The sequence below is a fragment of the Lates calcarifer genome, linkage group LG20, assembly GCF_001640805.2.
Source record: "Lates calcarifer isolate ASB-BC8 linkage group LG20, TLL_Latcal_v3, whole genome shotgun sequence".
Taxonomy (NCBI): Eukaryota; Metazoa; Chordata; class Actinopteri; family Centropomidae; genus Lates; species Lates calcarifer.
The window spans coordinates 5,324,367-5,345,582 of NC_066852.1; the positions used below are offsets into that span (position 1 = coordinate 5,324,367).

A 21,216-nucleotide genomic window follows, 5' to 3' on the forward strand; every position below is an offset into this window, starting at 1 on the left:
TGAAATTTGTATTTGTGCAGCAGAAATAAATGCTCTTCCTACATTTAACAAATGTGCTTTTGGTTTACACATTACTTGACATGATATAAATTAGCTCCTTTTAGATGAAATACTTTATTAATTAAAATAAAGCTACAAATACAAATACATTCCTTCAGAATGATCAAGATACGTACTTTTCCTTTTACGTGAGGACGTCTCAGAAACTTTTCTGCTGCATTTGATCAGTCACATGGTAGACGTTTGATTAATGAAACTGATTTGACTTGGGGAAACAGGCCTCTCTGTGTTGCCTCCCCCTTATTTCAATCTCCTTTCGCCTCCCCCCCTCCCCTGTCCCATGCAGAATGAATGCCACAGATGTTGTTGGACAAGACAGTACCCCTTGGTCCCCTTCCCCTCACTACTCGCTCAGCATGAGGTCTGAAACTTGTTTTTTGATCATTGTTTCCCCCCAACTTCTCCCTCCTTGGCAGAAAAAAAGGACCCAAAGAGGAGGGAGATTGGGAGACCGAGAGCAGCCAAATTAAAGAGGGAGGGAAGAGGAGCTCACAGCCATGTTTGAGGAATTTGAAGAAAACATACTATTTAACGATGTCCAAATTAAAATTGATGCATAGGACAGGTCACATGTTGAATGTTTGCGGAGCGCCACAGTAAGGAATTTGCTGAGGGTATGGATGGTACAGTGGAGCTGTGGTAGGTTCTGGTCTTGCATCCGGGTGGTGTTGACTTGTGGACTGAAGATGCGAGTCAGTGCGTGGCTTCTCTGTGTGTCCTCGCTCTACACCTGGGCAGAGTTTTCACAAAGTTGCACGTGCCAAGACATCTGTGCAACAGAGCCAGGATTGGACAAGAGGTCAAAGACTCGGGTCAAGGAGCACGTTCGTCACAGTGTTGGACACCAGCGCGCGTTTCACAGGAGCAGGCCACACCGCAGGAAAGGTGAGCGTTTAACCCACACAACTTTTCAGACCGAGGCACAGATCACTGTGTGTTGTCATGCAAGGCCTGTGCATTTAGATGTAAAGGTAAATACCCATGCAATAATAGGTAGACCTACATCTCACTAGCTAAGATCAGCTGCTAAACAGAGGCTGAGTAGGAAATCATTTTAAAAGAAAAATACATCTGAATATGAAACAGGATTTTAACCTCTCTCTTTTGTTAGCACTGACTTTACTTCTGTATTGTTTGGTGCCTCACAGACCTCACTGCTGACATCTGTAAAAATCATAATAGTAGTTGAAAATTAACTTAAATAACTATAACTAATTAACTTTTTCCCTCTGAAATATTTCTAATATTTTTCTGTAATTTTATTGAAATCAAAGATGTTAAAAAATCTTAAAAAGTCTTCCCTTGTGCACATTGGATGAAATAAACAAAATATAGTTATGCCATAAAGTATTGTTATTACACCAAATGGGGAAATATTGCTCTTGTCTTATACATTAGATGGACTGTGTATAAAACAAATACATATTTGTTCTGTTCACCAGAAACTTATTCACAGACAAAGAAATGTACAGTATGTTATTTTGAAGTCTCAGAGAGGTTAAACTCCAAGCTGAACAAACTTATAACATAGAAATCTGATATGGCATTTATGGGTAGTTCACAGAACTAGAACTCACTGTACAAATAACAATAACTGATACTGCATATAAGTGCAATTATTGTATATAACTACAGCTGGGAGAATAGTGTAACTGTGATGAAATGTAATGACAGCATGTCTGATAAAAAGAAAAAAAAAATGTTTGCAGTCATTCTCAGTGTACAAATATTTCAGTCACTAATGATTGTTGATTCTTATACCAAACACACTTGAATTACACTCAGAACTTACTCTGAAGTCACTTTTTATCACATTCCTCACTCTAGCTGACACATTCTTTCTTTTTCTTACTCTATTCCGCCCCCTTCGCCCGTTCCAACACTTTTCCTGACCTTTGGTCCACAGCCTGAAAGAGGTTCCTTCCTTCACCACATCTCAGCCCAGCACCATTCCCATGAGTTGTGTTTAGCCGGGACTCATCCTTCAACCTCTCTAAACCTTTTGTTGTGGACTGAAAGCTGGACGATGCCGGGGCCATCAAGCCCAAGTTGTTGGATCAATATAAACATCCATCACTTAGCCCCAGCTCTTTCTGAGCCTCACAATGAACAGTTCACTAAACAATGCTTTATTTATGTGAGCCATTGGGAGGAATGAACTAGTGGTAGTTCACTTATTTCAGGGCTGCTGTTCCTTTGCTGTGATGGAATCTGGAAGTAACTCAGCACTGGGAGCATTTTTTATTCTTCCCAAAGTTACCTTTGAGCTAAACTTCATTATTCCTTTTATACTTTATACCATAGTAAACAGAGTGGAACTTATTCCCAAGGCTGTGTGTCACCCATTTAATTGTTTTTGCAGTTAGAAAACGAGTCATCAACATTTACATTTTATACTAAGAGAAAATTATACTAAAAGTGAAGCTGTCAGATGTCAGTGGAACATTTTCACCAAAGTTTTCCAGAGAAGTTTATTTTGTGTTGTACCACCAAAATTTACAATCTACTTGATTTTTTAGCTGAATTTCCTATCATCATTGACTTTTCCAGCATGAGCACACATATTTAACCTGCTTTGAAAGAGTATGTTGTATGGTATTGGGAAACAAAAGCCAGTATCTACAAAGTTCAAGTAAATTTCTTTTCATTGTTCATTGATTTCAGATGATTGTGATGAACCAATTCAAGAAACATGTCCTATGTATCTTTCAGCTTATGTAAAATATACTAAACCATTAGACAGACACCTAACCCCGATAGAAGCTTACAAACTGAAACACTGAACTGAACTGCATGAGTGAGAGATATATAATTTCCTTCTATTGTTTTGAAACAAGGGAGACTCAGAACTTCCTGCCTCATGGCAGCATTGACAGAGCTGCTGCCACAAATTGTCAAAAACAAAAATCAAAAACAGCCATAATGGGACAGTGTGTTAAATATAAAAATAATATAAAAACAATACAATCACCTCAACTATTTGTATTTAATTTTAGTACACTAAAACACAATATTTTGATTCATGACTAGACTCTGTGGAAGTTTGTTTTGTTTGACAATATCCTACATCTGTTAAACACCAGAGAAGTTTACTGTGTTATCAGAAAACAATTAAACAATAATATCAAGAAGATGCGGAAGAGGACAGATCGAAATGCAGACTGATCCATGATTAGGCTAATCAATGAAAGACATCACCTTTTGCCACTGCGTCTGTCAAGCCTCTGACAGAACGCGAAAAGAATTCCAGACGTTTGCACTACCGCCTTCAAATTAAAATTGTGAGACTGTCTAGCAAATACAAGAATAAAACAATGCGGAAAAAACTGCTAGGAGTGCGGCGAGACAAAACCTTTTACTGTGCCAAAATCAAATGACTGGGTTTATATCGTAATGACTATGTGCAGGGTGCATTTAAATGGAATGTACGTTTGTCAAGATGATTCTTATTTTGAAAAGCCATCCGACACGAGGCTAAATGTCACTACGCTGCCTTGACGTCGGTGTGTCTGTAGGAGCGCGAATGAAGTTGGCACCGAACCTACATTATGGGGCGGATTTTTTTCAAGCAAAGTTGCCATTAAATTAAAAAACAACAGGTTAGAACAGTTTGGTAGGTGAAAGCTGGACATTCGGTTAAATTACGCATATTAGTTTTAGCTAACGTTAGCCTAATAGAAGTTATTTGTCAGCTAGCTGTTAACTTCGCTGTGAAGGATGGACAGAAGCGTTTTCATGAGAATATTATTTACGGTTTTTGGAGTTCTGTCAGGTAAGCAGGTCTAAGTTTCTGAATTATTCATGTGTTAATAGTTAATTTGCAAACAAACTGTGATAAAAGCAGCGTTGTGAGTTTTAAAGCCCATTATCTACATCATATACTACAAATATCATACAATTAGCCACACATGAGGTTATTAACGCTGTTGGCTTATTGTCTTCAGCACCACAACATCATCTGCGTTTGTTTTAAACCGTGAAACTTCGTGATGGGATCCAGCAGGGAATAACAGTTACTGTCTGCTCATTCTCTGTTTGAATTGTACCAGGTTGAAAATATCCAATACCATATACATAGTAAAATATATACCGGAACATTGAAAACACTGAGAAATTAGCTAACAACTATAAGTCAGTGACTGAGGTTCGCAGTTGTCGCTGCATATAATGTATTTCAATTCAGTTCCACAGTTACAGCTACACATTTACAGTAGGTCTCCTGAATGTCCCGTTAGAATAATATGATACCTAATTGCGTCCTAGTGGGTAAAACCTGATTCCATTTTCCTTTTTCTTATTAGCTCATCTGTTGATTATTTTCTCGATTAACTAGTTGGTCTATGAAATGTCAGGAGCCTAACTTGATTCAGAGTACTTGTTTTGTCTGTCAAACAGTTGGACACCCAGAGATATTCACTTTAGAAGACTAAAACCCAGCAAATATTTACGTGGTTTTGGTATTTTGTTTAGCAAGTGATCACAATGATCTGTTTCAAATTAGTTTTCTGTTGATCAACTAATAACTAATCCTTTCAGCTCACACAGTCTCTTGTTTTGCCCCATGACACTTCAGCAGGTGTGTGGTTTAGTTGCAGCCCACACTGCTTTTCCCACACATTTTTGAATAGTATCCAAATTCTTTGAGACATAATGAAATTTAGTAGCATCCTCTTCACAACCTTCCTTTTGAGAGAAAATGTGGAGAATGTACTAAGGCCTACAAATATTTTGACCATGATGCACTGACGTTTTGACTGCATGTTCTTTTTATTCAGAATGTGAAGAGACAACCTGACAATAAGGTTAAACAGGCTATTGTTGGCTATGACTTGAAGGCATTTCCGGCCACAATGAATGTTGATTATCCCTGCTCATTCAAGGCAGCCAAATATATTTAGTCAGATTTAGGATTTTACTCAGTTCAAATGTGAAATACAGCATTTTTCACATGATTCTTAATGTTTGCACCCCATGAACATCCCTGCTTTTGCCATTTTTTCTTTCTCTCTTTTTCCTGTCTATCTTTTTGGTATTCTATTTTTGTGAGGATTTGGCTGTGTTTGGTTACCCAGGCAGCATGTAACACATCGTTCAAGATTTTATGAACGCTTGTAAATAAAGTATGAATGAGACAAGAAGCAGCGTCTAAAGTTTGAAAACTTTTTGGACACAATGTGACTGTAACCTTAATTCTAAAATTGTCCTCATTTTATGAAATATTTACTTTTCAAAAAAGTCAGCAGTAAAATTCCTCTTGGAGAGTGTCTTTTGTTCTGTTGCGGATATGCTGTTGATGGGGGAGTTCCAGTCTGCTTTTGTTGTGGTTGATGTTCCTGAGACCCCGAGCCTCCTCTCCTATCAGGAAGCTGATCACAGTCTCCCCGTTTCCTTCAGTGTGGTCATCCAACTCCATGGGAAGTTCAAACAATGGCATTCCACTCCTGCTGGCTGCAAATAGACATTGTTTGTTGGTAGCAGGGCCAGCTAAATGAAGTCTAAGGTGGTGATGCATTGAGACAGAGGCTGCTGTTTGGGTGTGGCTCTCCTATACAGGAATATATGTACATCTATTAACAGTGGGACACCCCCCCATCAAAGGATAAGTGGTATATAGTCAAACACGTGATAAAAAAACCTCATGTACATTTCATAATATTTTGTGATCATATAATAATCATACATGTAGGCAAATTGTAAAGATCAAATGAAATCAAGAGGTAAACTTTTTCTGCCTTTCTAAATTCGATTAAATAGAACCTTGACGTACAGTGCGACACTTGTTCTTTATCTTCCTCAGGTTCCAGAGTTCATGCAGAGGAAACGCCACCCCGTGTCGTCCACCACCCCTCTGATGTGGTGGTGAAAGTTGGGGATCCCGCCACGCTCTCCTGCCGGGTGGATGGCAACCCGAAGCCAACCATCGAGTGGCTGCGCAATGGTCAGCCCCTAGATACAGCAAATGGAGATGGGCAGTGGCAGCCCATGGTTTTGTCAGAGGGTAGCCTCTTCTTCTTGAGTGTTGGAGGGGGCAGGCGAGGTCAGTCACATGAGGGTGTCTACACCTGCGTGGCCAGGAACAGTGCGGGGACTGCGACCAGTCGTAATGCATCACTTTATATTGCAGGTATGAATGGGGTATGTGTGGGTATACTCCTGGAGTCTGTTAGACCATTGACCATTTTCCCTCCAACAACTATTGGCAGTGTCTATTGAAGACTTGAAAATGACCTGCTGACATATCCATAATTGCTATTTTTATACTAATAAGTATCAACTGACATAAAAACAATGTGACATTATGAAAGGGGTCACTTGTAGTGTTTTGAAGGGTAAAAAATCAATCAGTAACACAAAGAAAACATTTCACCACACTAGCAGAGGGAAGTCCATGAAAATTGTCTCAGTTAGATTTTATGTCTGATGTTGGGAAGTTCTTATCCTTTGTCATCACTGATGTAAAAGTTGGGGTTTACAGATTGCTTTTAGAAGTATTATACTTTATATTGGTATAAGTATATATATATGATGTCACTGTTGAGCCAAGCAAAAAGTACTATTTGTGTTTTACCCTGGTTCACCACTGGTGCTCTCTACATTCTTCCAAAACAGTCTAAAACAGTATAATGACAACCAGATCATTATCTTAAACTGCAGGACACAGGATTTAATTTGAAGAGCTCAGTTATTACTTTATCAATAAAAGGCTGCATGTGTGACGACATGGTTTCTTGGTCATAATGAAGAGGTTTAGTGGCAGTATAAAATGTCTACACCTGAAGTTTATCAGTTTAATTATCTAATATTTTCTTTTACCCTGTGTACACAGTATACCGACAGCAATGCATGCTACCTTTTTTTTTCTAGAGCCAGCTGTTTCGTTGTTACCAGAACATGTGAACATGTGAGGTAGTAGCAAAGGAGACAAATATGTGTTTTTGAAGACCAGATCATCTGCAGCTATTTCGTCCAACCCCTGCACTTACTAAAAATTTGAATCTTTCCAAGGCAAAGCCCACACACACACACACACACACACACACACACACATACCACGGTTGATGAAGATGTATGTGGTGACAATGACAGAGGGGTACAATGTCAATGTTTGCTGGACAGAAGGGAGTCAAACTGAAGTGCTAATTGACCACGGACCCTCATTGTTTAGTTATCTGAATCCCAATGAGGCAGCCAACATGCAGCAGCTGCTGCTTGTCTTTGAGAGCTGAAAGCTGCAATGGACAAGAGGGTAATCTAGGAAAGTTTCTAGAAAAGAACTCTACTTGCTTTGGCTTCTGTTGCTGATTATGTATTGAAACATCATTTCCATTATATATGAATAGTTAGGAGAAAATAATTTGAAGTAGACCTGAAACAGTCAATTGATGTATTGATTAGTTTGTAGTTAGCAAATGAGCAGACGTTTCAAGTGTTACCTTGGACTGTATGAACATGTACTTGGCTGTACAGGCTGGTTTACTGCCTGCTTTGTAGCTGGTAATGAGTAGTGGTTAGGAATGTGACAGTTGAAGCTGCTGCATGCATGTTTACTGGTGTACTGTTGTACTGTACTGAAAAGTGAACACTAATGCGCAAATTGGGATTTTTGCTTTAGTTTTGAGAGAGGGATTTATTGATTTGACATGAAAGGAGCGGACCAAAGATGGCAGCACAGGGCTGTTCCTGTGCAGTAATGTGCACTGTTTTGAGAGAGATTTTTGATGGAAACACACTATGTAGATAAACATAGATAAATAGGCACAGCAAATAACAATGAATATATGTTAATGTGACATATTAATTAATAATAACTTCACCCAGCTGATGTTCAGACAGACAACTAATCAGAAATGTTTTCTCAAAAATCTGTGAACAGTTCAGTGTATTAATGAATACTGATTTGACAAGACCCTGTAATTCTGATTCAGCTGAGATTAACCCTGACTGTGTTGTTTTAGTGCTGCAGGAGGAGTTCACTGTGCAGCCCAGTGATGTGGAGGTGGCAGAGGGCGAGGTGGCTATCTTAAACTGTGGCCCTCCAATGGGACACCCTGAACCTAACATCATCTGGAAGAATAATGGCCTGCCCATCAACACCAGTAACCACCACTACACTGTAAGCCCTCTCCCCCTCTCTCATGATCTAAACTAATGTTATGATTTTTAACCTCTTAAATAAAAAATATTAAAATTTTTAAAATGGTAGTACATATACATTTATGTCACTGTAAAGATATGTATAAACTCTAAGCAAAAGATGGGTAAATTGGATTTAGCCCCTTTGACAATGGATTAACATTACAGAGGGAAGTGGATAATAACTGATGTGCTCAGTGATTAAACTCATCGTTCCAGGTGGCATTTTAGCCCGGGTGATATGGTTAGCATACAGTCTGTAATAGAGATGGACATTGAGCGGGACAAAGTCAAAAGAGAAAAACAAAAGCCTTTCCAGGCTGGCGATGGAGAGTTCATCTCTGTACACACACAATACACATTTTTTTAGATTCAGAGTGACTTTCCCTTCCCAAGGATATCATAGATATTATATACAACTATATGTGATACATGTCACTTAAATCTGCAAATAAAAGATGCTTCAAAACTGAGAATCTCCATATTTCAGTTTTCTTAAGTATTAGAATAATCCAGTGGTATTTCCATCCATTCATTGCAAACATGAACTGCTAATAGCTAACTCTGCATACCTTTAATGGCAAAATGAAGCCAAATGTAGTCTAAAACACAAGTAGCTCAAAGGAGAAATCTAGTGCTGAGATTTTACAGTGTCTTGCTCACCTTCCATTTTTTCTGTCATCATATTGTTTCCTAAATCAGCCTATACAAGGGGTGACCGATAAGTAAATGACCTAAGGTAGAAGGACCCGAGTTACACAGCTCTCTTTACGTGTGCTGTTCAGTTCTTTAAATGATTTTGCAGAAATTTTGGAGTTAATGACTTTTGTGGTATTTCTTAAAACACATCACAGAGCTGTTTGATATTTTCCATATCAGATTTTTTTGTTTAATTTTTGTTTTTTGTAAAGAAATGAGGTAGACAGGAGTTCATACTGTGTAGAGCAGGTGAAGATCTTAAGGTGGTACCTGCTTGGAAATCTTATATTACACTGAGTGCCCACACAACACATCTGACACAACACATCTGAAGTTGTTGCATTGTAATTATGCATCCTGTGTTTTTCACTTCCTGTCTGCAATCTGCTTGTGGTGTAGTTGCTGAGTGGGAAGCTTATCATTGCTCCTGCAGAGAAGAACCACTCTGGTGCTTATGTGTGTGTGGCCAGCAACACTGTGGGAGTGAGAGAGAGCAGGGCGGCTCGACTCTCTGTTCTGGGTGAGACAACATTCCTATAACAAATTATTACTGCTTTAACAATACCAGTTATGAATATTTTTACCCCAACAGGAAAAGATCCCCCTCTGCAAACAAAACATCCCCTCATACCATACAGGAAAGCACAGCAATGAGTCTCTCTTCTCTCCTCCTGCAGGCAAGCCTGTTCTGGTGCTGAAGCCAGAGAATGTGTCGGTGAGACTGGGGGAGTCTGCTCAGTTCTACTGCCAAGCTAAAGGTGACCCTCCACCTTCTGTGGTCTGGAGCAGAGAGCAAGGGCCACTGCCCAACGGCAGGTACGTTATTATTACAAAGCACAGAAATACAGACTCCATTCATAAAGTGCACTTAAATACCTGATCAGTGTTGATTTGTGAAACTAGACATGTTCATTTCACAATTTTTACTATTTTAATTGAAGATATGATGTCAACTTTTGGCAGTCTGCACCAGTGTTAACTTGAAACTGACAGCTGCCCTTACTAACTGCTGAAACATAAGGTTGAACATAGACTTCAAAATGTTCATGACAGTCATCCTATTTCATATTGCCATACACACACTTAAGGTATTTACTTGACAGAAAATTTCCTCTGGGCTTATTTCTTTCCTGATATTCTGGGTTGGAAATGAAACCAATCAAAATGCCTGCTACACTAAATTAAACAGGCAATGTTATAACAGATCACAGGGGGCAGTAAATGTGATATTAACTTCTTTATATGTACATACAGGTATCTTGTAAACCCAGACCAGACTCTCCAGATCCATTATGTGACAGCCCAAGATGCTGGGAAGTACACCTGCACTGCTGTCAATGATGCAGGTGTTGTCACTGCCAGCGCACAGCTACGTGTTGAAGGTAAGATGAAGGCTGAGAAAGCAGCGATTCCCAAACACCTTTGCACCACAAACAGTTTTTCCATTGACAGGTTCCATGAAGGCTGGCTGACTCAGAGGCCCCATCAGTACAAACACTGGGAGATAGACAGGGTTTCTGATTTTTCTTGATCTTTCCTTGCACTTGTCTGTTCACAAATCATTCAAGTTTATCCTCCCAACACACAAATAAGCCTTAATAACAGTTAGAAAATGAGAGAGTGTGTGAGAGAGAGAGAAGGAGAGAGAGAGCATAACAAAACAAAACTTAACAGTGGATAAAATGTAACTTTATTTTCTCTGTGTTTCATTGTGTAGCCTATAGATACCTACAAAGTTATATAATTGTTATTCAGCTGGGACAGGCTCCAGTGCCCCCACGACCCTTAACTGATAAGTAGTACAGATGTTATAATCATCCAGGTGACAATGAACTCAAGAAAGGAGCTCAGATCATCTGAGCTCCTTTCTCTTTTGTTTATTGGAAGGATGCATTTATACCACCAACTGGATTAATAACTATGGCAAAACATCTATGGTAAACTTATAAACTTCTTTCGTCAATAGTGAGTACAAGATTTTACTTCTATATTATGTGAATAAAAGTGGAAAAGTGATTTTTTTGTTTGTTTTAAACTAAGCTTGTCCCATGTGTCCCAAAAATTGAAATAAAGCCATTTTCTTTCCAGAGGCTGCCAGCACTCAACAGAAAGACCTTCACAAAGAGCTGTCAGCCCTGCGAGTGGCTCTAGAAAATGTCACCATCATGGCCCCTGGGTCCAACATATCCCAAGTACAATGGAAGGTACGGGAAAACTGTTTCAGAGAATTTCAGAGAAAACACAAATGTAACAGCTGTGTGATCTGTGTTGTTTTTTCTCTGTGACCAGCTCCAGTTCCTCCCATCTCAGCCACATTACCTTGATGGCTTTGAGGTTCTCTGTCGCTCTCTGCTGCCAGCCAGCTCAGACTGGGTGGCAAAGAAGGTGACACTGCCCAATTTCCAGACTCAAGTGGGCCCTTTGAAGAGAGGCTACAAGTATGAGTTCAAGGTTCGTCCCTATGGCAGCAACTTGTATGGAAGGGAGAGCAACACCCGGCACCTCAGAGTTCCAGAGACAGGTGAGACATGATTCAATTTGAGAGTATGTGTGCCTTCTCTTTTGGTTTTTAACACTTACATGAATTTTAAAGAACCATGATATACATTAAGCCATGTTTGAGAAATAATAATACAGTCTAACTTTATTATACAGTTCCCAGTGCCTCTCCACTAGCTGTGTCCATAACAGTGAGCCATGAGCAGAATAACACCATCCACCTGAGCTGGGAGCCTCCTCCTCATGAAACTCACAATGGTATCATCCAGGGATACCAGGTAATAATGTGAGAACAGTGCTGGTTTGCAGTTCCTGACACTCCAATATATTATCACCCTCTAAGAGTGGAAATTACTGTAGGTTTTTAGAACTAGAAACACCCCAAGAAAACATAATCCCTTAAAATGTCTGTTTGTGAGTATTTTAAACTGTACAGCTGCAGAACTGTAAGAATAAGATAAAAACATTAATGATCCTTGTTGTTTCTGCACTCAGGTGTGGTGTGTGGAGTCTGAGCAGCAGCAGTACCAGAATTGGACGGTAAACAGTGACCAACACAGCCTTGATATATCAACGCTCAAACCAGGGAAACGATACTGGCTCACCATAGCAGCTGTCAACGGAGCTGGAGTAGGAATGCTGAGTGACCCTCATGGATTTGTCATCAGTGAGCAAACCGTTTCATTTCAGGAAAATGTAGCTGCTCATTTCTGTATCAGGACAGTGCATGGATAAAATGGAATCTCTATCCTCAATGTGAGATGAACCACATTAAAGAAGAGAAGTCATCATGACCTCATAGCTGATTTCACCTTCTTCCTGTTTGCTTCTCAGACCCACAGATGGGTGGTCCCCCTGAGTCAGACAGCCAAAGACGGGATCTGTCACAGGTCTTGGCCCTGTTTCAGGACCCAGTGTTGATCGGCAGCATTGGTGCACTCCTGTGGTGTATTCTGATGATTGCAGTTGTCTACCTCTTCAGACGCCACAGCAAGACAGGTCACCTGATACCAGGACATGGAAGGGCAAAAGGTGTGTGTATTAAAAGATGCTCATGATAAAAAATATAACAGAAAATCTCATCAATACTTGATGTCCTGTAGTTATAGTGGAGAGCTTCTGTTTAATTCCTAGGTTCAGTTTTAAACATGTCAAAGGAACAAAATCTATTCTATATATTTAATTGCTTTTTTTCCCCTTAGGTTTGCGTAGACTGGCGAATGAAGATCTCATTATTAAACACAGGTATGGTATACTATAAAATGTAATGACACTGAAGTTGTAAGAATAAATCTAAACTGCTGAAGACAAATGTGGTGTTATGACAGTTGTTATGTAGTATGTAAAATCTGGTACCTCTGATATAAAGACAGTGCAGACCCCTTTACTTTGAAAAGGAATAGAAACATCAGAAAGATGATGAGAAGAATAGGAAGCTGAGCTAAATTTCAAGTGTCAAAGCAAAAGGTCTGAATACTTCTGTTAATGAGATATTTCAGTTTTTTTCTTTTTTCAATAAATTTTCAGACGTTATAAAAATTATGTTTTGCTTTGTTTTGGGCTAAATTGTTGAAGGGGAAAAATAGATTTTCTTTTATTTTAGCAAAAGCCTGCAACATAACAAAATGTGAAAAAAGTGAAGTGATCTGATTGCTTTCCAAAAGCGCTGTATATAATCAGAAATCAACGTGATGTAGAAGTTGTTGCCTTTGTAGCATTATAAAACCAGTGTTTGACATTTGCTACCTCCTCTGCAGAATGGCAGCTCCAGACTCCCCATGGATTTCTGGAGGCTGGAGACCTGCCTTCAGCCAGAAATATCAGGACTTATGGGCCCAAGGTCAGAAACATCCAGGGATCAGGAGCACCAGTGAGTATTGTTTGCAAACTGTCATGAAGTTGAAGAGTGGTGAATCGGTGGTCTAACACTTCAGTTGTTGGTTAGACACTGGTAAGAGGTTCTTTGGGTTCTTTCACACCTAACCTGTTTGATTCAAATAAATGCTGGTGCATCTGCTTGTTTTAGTCAGTTTCTTTAGGCTGGTGTCGAAACTGTCAAACTCTTGTGGAGTTGGACCAAATAACAGCTCCAAGGGGACTCACATTTGTCATGTGAATGCAAACAGACCAACCACACACTCTTAATCTGATGTGTATAAACGATATGTAGACTATATTTACACAAGATCATTTGGTAGCCATGGAAACATGCTTTACCAGTTCCTTAATAAAAAAAATGAGTGAAATGTGTGAAGTGCAGGGACCTCCGGGATCTTAAGATTAATCTGTTATTCTCTATTTACAATATTCCTGGTTCAGTTACAGTCATAACTTAATTATCACAATAACTATTTATTTGTAAAATCTTTGTGAGACCTGAGAACATGAATGAATCCATAAGCCACAGTAATGTATGGCATGAATTGCTGTCAGTCTCCAGAATTAGATTTTTCCATGTGGGTACATTGTGGAGGTGTTGAAGTCAGTCCAGTGACTTCATGTTTGCAGCTCTTGTTTTGTTTGTAACAAATCAGTGTGAACACAAAGAGGACCAGAAATAATAGGCAACAGTGGGTCCTTTTTTAAATCCTGTTCCAGAGTAAATAAATTTAACTCCATGTATGAAAGACAGCATACTCTGTTACAACGTGCCCTCCTATTTATTCATTTCTGATGAAGGCACTTAACTGTGACATACTACTTGTAGATGAGGACATAAAATCTCATTACCACAAATATGCACAGCATATAGTACAGTGTCTATACTTATGTCTATGTGTTTCATTAGGCCTCCCAGTCTCATCCAAGAAGGACTCCAGCTGCCTGGACTCAGCTGTCCCCATTGTGACCGACAGCTGCGGTGTCTATGGCACTTTTTATGTGGACCTGATGGCCAATGGCCTGAAGACCTTTAATAGCCCTGGACGTCGCCCTAAAATGCCCCACGGTCTGCCGCATCAGCAAGGAGCTGAGACCATTCAGATATTCACCCAGCCTGTCGCAAAGACTGCACCCATCGGAAGCCACGAGGTGCTGCCATGGAAACAGGTTATACGCCCCCAGCCTAAGATGGGTGTACTGAGGGAGTCATGGGAAAAAAACCAGAGCAAGCAAGGTGAATAGTGGTGGCTAGTTGAGAATGTGATGCGTGTGATGTAATCAGCACTTCACTAACTCATTCATTTTCCTGCAGAGTTGCACGCAGTGAACAGTGTCCCCATAGTGCCAACCAGAAACCAGGCTTGCCCATCCAGTGTCTACAAACAGAGACTCAGTCACGTACCATCAGGCCGACATGGTATGATACAACGTGTCCCATAACGCAAATTTGAAATACTAATAGTAATAATTGATTATCCATAATAAGTTACTCTGATGTATTTTATTTCAACTCCGTCTCTGTCAAGGTGGACATACAGAGTGTGGTAAAGTTGCTGGCTGTCCTCGTCTGCTCCATTACTCTGCATCAGTACACCTACTGGACATGCTCCCACCACCACCACCGATACCCACGGACAACGCCATGGACACACACAGTCTGACCTCAGATGAAGGGTAAGACAAACAAAAAGCTCAGACTGGGTGGTAGAGAGTGGAAAAGAAATGTTGCAGCTGCGCCCCTCATTTCTGTGCAGCCTCTTGCAGGTTAAACGAAGTAGTAGTATAACAGAGGACTGTGGCACACAGGCACCAGGACAAATCAGATTAATCAGTGTGGTCTTGCCTACTCACATTTGTGGAGATGGCCAAAGTGGACTTTCAGATGTACATTTAGCTGTTCACAAACACTGTTCCCAAGGAGATGAGTAAGCCTGCCAGCTGCGTTGCATCCCACAGATTCACACTACATATTCTGTTCAGTTCAGAGTGTAGCTCTAATACACGATAGACCTGTTTAGAGTCACCTATTTCCTTTGAGAACACCATATTTCAAAAGAAGACTTACAAACAAGGTATTCCCACAGTACATCCTCTCATAATGCACTGCTGGTGAATCATTGGCCGGAGATGACCTCAATTTCCTTCTTTTGAGTATGTTTTTGTACAATCAGAAGGCCCAAGAAATTGTGTATGTTGATTTCTAAATGCTTGAAGAATCAACCAGTGTTGTTGTCAGTCATTATTGAAACCTGAAGTTGTTATTTTGTGGAGTAAATGATCTGTCTATCTGTATCTGACTGGGGCAATTGACTTTTTAACTGAACCAATCCAAAAAAAAAAAAAAGGATTTTATTCATCTAAAGAACCTCGAATTTAAAACACCTTTGTATTAAAATGTTTGAAAATATAAACAGCACAGCACAAGCATTGCATATTAATTTGAATTATTGTTGATTACTTCACTGACAGCAGTTTGGCTGCTGGGTGCAGAATTTTAAAGCATTTTATTAAACAATGCAGTGGAATTATTATCTTTTATTATATCTTCACAAAAACTGTATCAGTTCAGTCATTATAAAAACATGTCATCCTTACTAGTTATCAAAAAAAAAGAAATGAATGCTTGATGGATGGACAGAATTTATTTCCATAAATACTTATTATTTAGATGTTGATAAATTAAACAAGCATAAAGGGTTTAGGGGAGGCTGATATCCCCATGAAGTACGTCAAACTCTGCTATGACATTTCTGCTAACTCTTTTGAATACGGAAACAGGGAAACAGCTACCTTGGCTCTGTCCAACAACAGAACCCCAAGAAGTCACTGTGCCCTGCTGCTGTTTGCCGAGAGATGTTGCTGTCCCGCACGCAACTCCACATGAAACCACAACTTGCTGTTTTTTCTGTTTATGTTGTGTTCATATTTGTGGATGAATTAGACACACAATATATAATTGTAGTCAGCAGACAAGTCAAAGTACTTGCAAAGAGGCAGGAGCACTTTGATAGTTCTGCAGCACAGGCTTACAAGCTGCCTTCTTCAGAGCTTAAAGAGCAAAACAAGCTCCCTACTTCCAGCCAAGAGTCTTCCTATGTGTCACTGGATTTTGTTTCCAATGGACAGAGCCAGCCACACTGTTTCTCCCCATTGTCAGTCTTTATTCTAAGCTAAAGTAAATTGCGGCGCTGTTAAAAAAAAAAGAAAAAAAAAGAAAAAACATTCCTACAGATGTATCTCTTGCATTTTCCTCAGCTCCAGTCGTTCCACAAAGTTTACAATGGACATGGGTTCTCTCCCTTCGGTGTGTGCTGCATCAGGCCACCATGAGCAATCAGGATCCACCAAGAACAACAACCACTGCCCGTCCTACAGCCACCTGTCCACTGCGTCATATTCCATGTCACTGGATGAAGAAGATGATGGCACACTGACAGCTCAGGAAGCCACCCAGTATCTTGAGCTCAGCCCTAAACCTGACAGATTGAGGTAAATTATGGTGCAGACAGCAGCTGAGTGCAGCTAGCTTTTACTATGTGTCCCAAGACCCTAGCACTTTGTAGAAAAGCTCTTGTTTTAGAAATTGTTATTATCTGCGGTATTCTGTAGATGTTAACATTAATTCAACCATTTCATCTTTCCCTGTCAGTTCATTTTACAGTGCATGTAATCAACTGACCATGCCATCACTTTCTGTCAGCAGCGCCCTGCCTGAGCAGCGTCCCTCCCTGCCTCATCCTTTCTCCTCCAACCTGGGCTACATCTGCAGGCCAGTATGCTCCATTCAGCTGGAGGATGACCCTGCCTCTGAGGAGCCCGAAGCTCCACCAATTGGCTTGCGACGTGCCCGCCTTCAGAGCACACCTTCCTCCTGCTACAGCGAATGGGACAGCTCACTGTGGAACACCTGGAGCTCTGTCACGGATGACAACATGGCTAGCACCCGCACCAGCCTCATTAGCTCTGTGGACAGCTGTTACACCACTGACAGCACCAACTTTGCCCGATTGTTGGCTGTGGCAGCAGAGACCATGAGTGCAGCCTCTTTGTCAGGTAAGCAGAGAAGGAATCTATCTCTTTGGTATTTTTGAATATTAGTTATCACTCCAAGCTTTTGGACTAAGAGAATCTCAGTCTTGTCTTTGTTTAGCTGGAGAAAAGCTGTGTTACATTCTGATAAACCAAACACATTCTCAGTCTGCTCCTGCACCACATTCCCACTTCTCAGTTGTCCATCTGTAAACTTATTATGTTCCAATGTAGTGTGTATGTAGTGGTCAAATGGCTAATCATGGGATGGTATTGAATGAACGCCCAGTAACACTATGGTTCATTGGTTTGTTTTTAATTTAAGAATTTAAGAATGGAGCTCTGTGGTACAGAATAAATTAAATCAGGCCTTGGATACACATACACACACCTGTTAGTAGAATACATTCATTACTGGTTTGGTTCTGCACATGAGATATGTTAACAGTAGTGGTTACATCCCCCAACCTGGGAACCACTGCTGTAAAACAGTGTTATATTTGAAAGTGACAAAGAAGAATGGCTAGCTTCATTGTGAGACAGCTCTCAATCCTATCCTGTTGTGTTTATTTCATTCCTCCACTAGATGGAGCCCTTTGTCTAAGATTGATCCTAATTGGTAACGCAGCCCTGTAGGTACACTGACGGCATACAGGAAATCTGCTTAATAGAACTATGAAACTCATGATGCAAATTAGTAATATGTGTTCTTGTCATTTTACGGATTTTAAAGAAAAAATTGATTAGAACTAGTTCAGAGGTTACGTACTTCTCTCCAGCATATGTGTGTGTGTGTGTGTGTGTGTGTGTGTGTGTGTGTGTGCGCGTGAGTGTGTTCACCTAAGAGTGTGTGCACATACATGTTGGAGTAGGTTTTTTGTCAGTATACATCAGTGGTTGTGCCCGTGTCTGTTGTTTCAAGGAACAAAGACGTTCAGTCTAATATCTAAGGTGGAACCAGGCAATTACTTAGGGCCTTTCAGCAAATTGAACCTCCAGATGAGTCATCTTTCCCCCTGTGTCACCTCATCAGTCACTCTGCTCTCCCTGTGCAGACACTATTCGGCTTTCCAAACTCTCACTTTTGGTTGATTTTTGCTTCAGCTATTCTGCACCCAAACAGCAATGCATTGTGCAAAAGCTCCTCTATGTTTTCTTTGCAGTTGCTCATTTAGTCTCACAATGGCTGACATTAAAGTTTGACAAGTTCAAAACCTTGGATCAGGAGAATCTACACTAACCTCCTTATATAAGAATTATATGTATAATTCTATGCATCAAAATAGGAATAAAGTCATGTGTTCAGTTCACACTGTCTCTTAATATTCTTATTGAATACAAGTTGACCTGACAGCAGTTATCATGTTGTTAAAATAATATTCAGATTTACATTTACAAAAATAAAAGATATGATTTAGCTATTTATTAACTCTTTACACTAAGGTTAGGTGTTTGTTTAGAGACTTGGCTTGAAGGATAAAAACAGTATGGACTAATTATATGAAAACAGTGGAGTAGGGACTGGCTTGTTACAGATTGGGCCATAGTACAGTGTGCACTTTCACATTCTCACGTTAATTGGCCATCTTTCCTCAGCGTAGAGTAAACTATTATTATTCCTGGACAGCTATATTTTCTGAGCTCTTTGAAATGTGCCAGTAGCTTTAGAATCCATAGAACGGCTGATGTGAGACGGTGCTGTTTGTTTTGGTGCCTCAAACATATTAGAATAGTTTCATTTGCAGTGACAGACAGCTGCTTCAAAGAAGCTACTAAATTTGCTTTTCCCCAGAGAAACAGCGTGAAAGGTGCTCTTCAGCGGTCTTGAAATGTTTACTTATTCTGTTACCTTCTCCAAAGGCAAAACAGTTTCTGTTTTAACATAATTCCTCCACTTGATATTGAAATGCATGTCAACATGTCATCTGTCGTTCTCATTCTGTGTTTAGACTTCTCTCCACCGGCCTCCCCCCTCAGTGCCTTGTATCCACCATTTCGTGCAGAAGGCGACTCGTTCGGGGAACTGGAGCCTGTTCCTGCGTGGGACTGGAGCATGGCCTGGGTGGAGGAAATGGAGGCTAAGTACAGAGCCCACTATCCTGACAGAAACACCAAACCCTTCAATGCTTAAGAACTCACTAGGATACTGACAGACATAACCACACAACTACACAACTGAATTGTGAGTGCTTCAGAAACAGCTCACAGCAATGCCGGAAGTGCAAGACAAGGCGAGGGGTCAGACACGATGCTGCGTGATTTACTACCTACCTATGAAACTGCTGGAAACAGTTGATTTACCAGACATGAACAGAAATATCTGGATTTGAAATATAATTGGTTAACTCCTTGATGTTTGGGACACCTTTGCTATGAGATGTACATCTGCTGTTATTTTTCTGTAATACTTTTCCCAGTTTACCTCAGGGAAGTCCAGCTACAATTTTGCATCCCTTAAATAACTTTCATTGAGTTGCTCAAGTTTTTTTTCCCTCTCATTAGAGAAGCAGATAATGAGATACTTTCCTCTGGATGCTGATGTTTTTTGAAAAGGCCAGAAAGACACAAAAGCAGAATCCAAGACAGTGAGAAAGCATTGGATCATTAGGCAAAAGAATTACAGTACTGGAGTTTTCCTCACAGCACATGTTTGTTTCTTATTTTCATGTATTCGCTGCAGGATTTTGTTAAGGCTGAGGTCCTACCAGACTGTAGCACAGTGATTTTGTACAGACTGATTTAATGATCAAGTGTAAATATGCAGCATATTGAACAGATGTTATTTAAATAATTTTAAACACATTCCATATCATATACTGCCTTCCCATTTCCTTTGGTGATTTAATTTACATTCTGGGAATTCTTTTTATATTATAAGATTATTTTAGTCTCTATGCACCTGATCCACTTTTTAATGTTACACAAAGTTTGCAACAAAACGCAGTGTAGTTCACCATAGGAAAAGTAGAAAATGTTATTTTTAGAGGCATTTTGTTCACATTTGTAAGAACTAACTTAGGGTTATACCTTTAAATAACTTTAATTTTAGGAAGAATATGAGAGAAAATATTTTAAATACGCTGTATGCATAGCTTAGTCTTTGCATGCTTGCTGATTTATATAGAAGTTCACTAATGGTAGTAGTTTTTCATTTTTTAAGTAATAAGAAAATAATTTTTTGTACACATTATTTTACAATTGTGTTTTATAATTTTGAATAAAATCTTTGTATTGACTGAAATCAGTTTTACATTTGGGAAGGACCTCACAGTTGGAATGTGTTCTAGCTGAGCAGTGAAATAAAAGCCCTTGTCATGTTGCAGTTTGTAATACTTGACTGAAACAAAAAGGATTTTACCTTGTGACATTTATAGTAAAAAAAAAAACAAACAAACAACACAAACCCCTCTGCATATTGCTGCCTGTGATATTAGAAACACTTTCAGCCTTCAGATGTTAGAAGGAGTATTTTCTACTCAGGAACATCCACCATACAGGATGTATTTGCAGTTTCTCAAGGAGGTTTTTCCACTTTGCTGCACAGTGCTGGGGGGAAGTGAAGTTGAGGAAGTGGGGTATCTTTACATTACACACTGTCCCTCTGTGTCCTGTGGGCTTGATTTTATTGACCCCTGTTGTTCTTAATGGCTATGTAGAGCAGGAAGGTGATGTTTAGACCTCATCTGTTTGGCTTGACTAACCAAGGCAAACAATGCTGCAGTGCCTGATAATGGCTTCTAATTACAAACCCACTGGAGAGAATAATTAAACCTGTTTTGTTTTTACAACAACAGGATAAGTGTAATTTTTAACTGTGTGTATAACTAAAACAGTGAAGATTTCATATTGTTTAAAACGTTATTTGCCAACACTCAGCTTGATATTTCAGTCAATCCTCTCCTGAGTTGTGATGAG

At 39.8% G+C, this 21,216-nt stretch overlaps 1 protein-coding gene across 2 annotated transcripts; it reads left to right on the forward strand.

Annotated features, from left to right (window-relative positions):
* Positions 1–427: 427 nt before the first annotated feature.
* Positions 428–20,620, forward strand: robo4 (roundabout, axon guidance receptor, homolog 4 (Drosophila)). Of its 2 annotated transcripts, none has more exons than XM_018691997.2 (19): positions 428–945; positions 5,858–6,184; positions 8,016–8,173; positions 9,292–9,412; positions 9,570–9,708; positions 10,147–10,274; positions 10,981–11,096; positions 11,182–11,413; positions 11,548–11,669; positions 11,887–12,058; positions 12,226–12,423; positions 12,594–12,636; positions 13,149–13,261; positions 14,180–14,506; positions 14,585–14,689; positions 14,799–14,946; positions 16,528–16,761; positions 16,976–17,325; positions 19,251–20,620. In XM_018691997.2, exons 1-19 carry the CDS (start codon positions 681–683, stop codon positions 19,430–19,432), a joined length of 3,480 nt encoding a protein of 1,159 aa, XP_018547513.1. In that variant the 5' UTR covers positions 428–680; the 3' UTR covers positions 19,433–20,620. The 2 variants fall into 2 exon arrangements, with proteins under 2 accessions (XP_018547513.1, XP_018547515.1); XM_018691999.2 differs by lacking the exon at positions 428–945 and adding an exon at positions 3,542–3,832.
* The last annotated feature ends 596 nt before the right edge of the window (positions 20,621–21,216 follow it).

Bases quoted from the DNA above. Each gene is read 5' to 3' on its own strand.
- robo4 (XM_018691997.2), top strand. From the start codon at position 681: ATGGTACAGTGGAGCTGTGGTAGGTTCTGGTCTTGCATCCGGGTGGTG. The intron at 8,174-9,291 runs GTAAGCCCTCTC...CTTGTGGTGTAG, and splicing joins CCAGTAACCACCACTACACT to TTGCTGAGTGGGAAGCTTAT. The intron at 13,262-14,179 runs GTGAGTATTGTT...GTGTTTCATTAG, and splicing joins TCCAGGGATCAGGAGCACCA to GCCTCCCAGTCTCATCCAAG.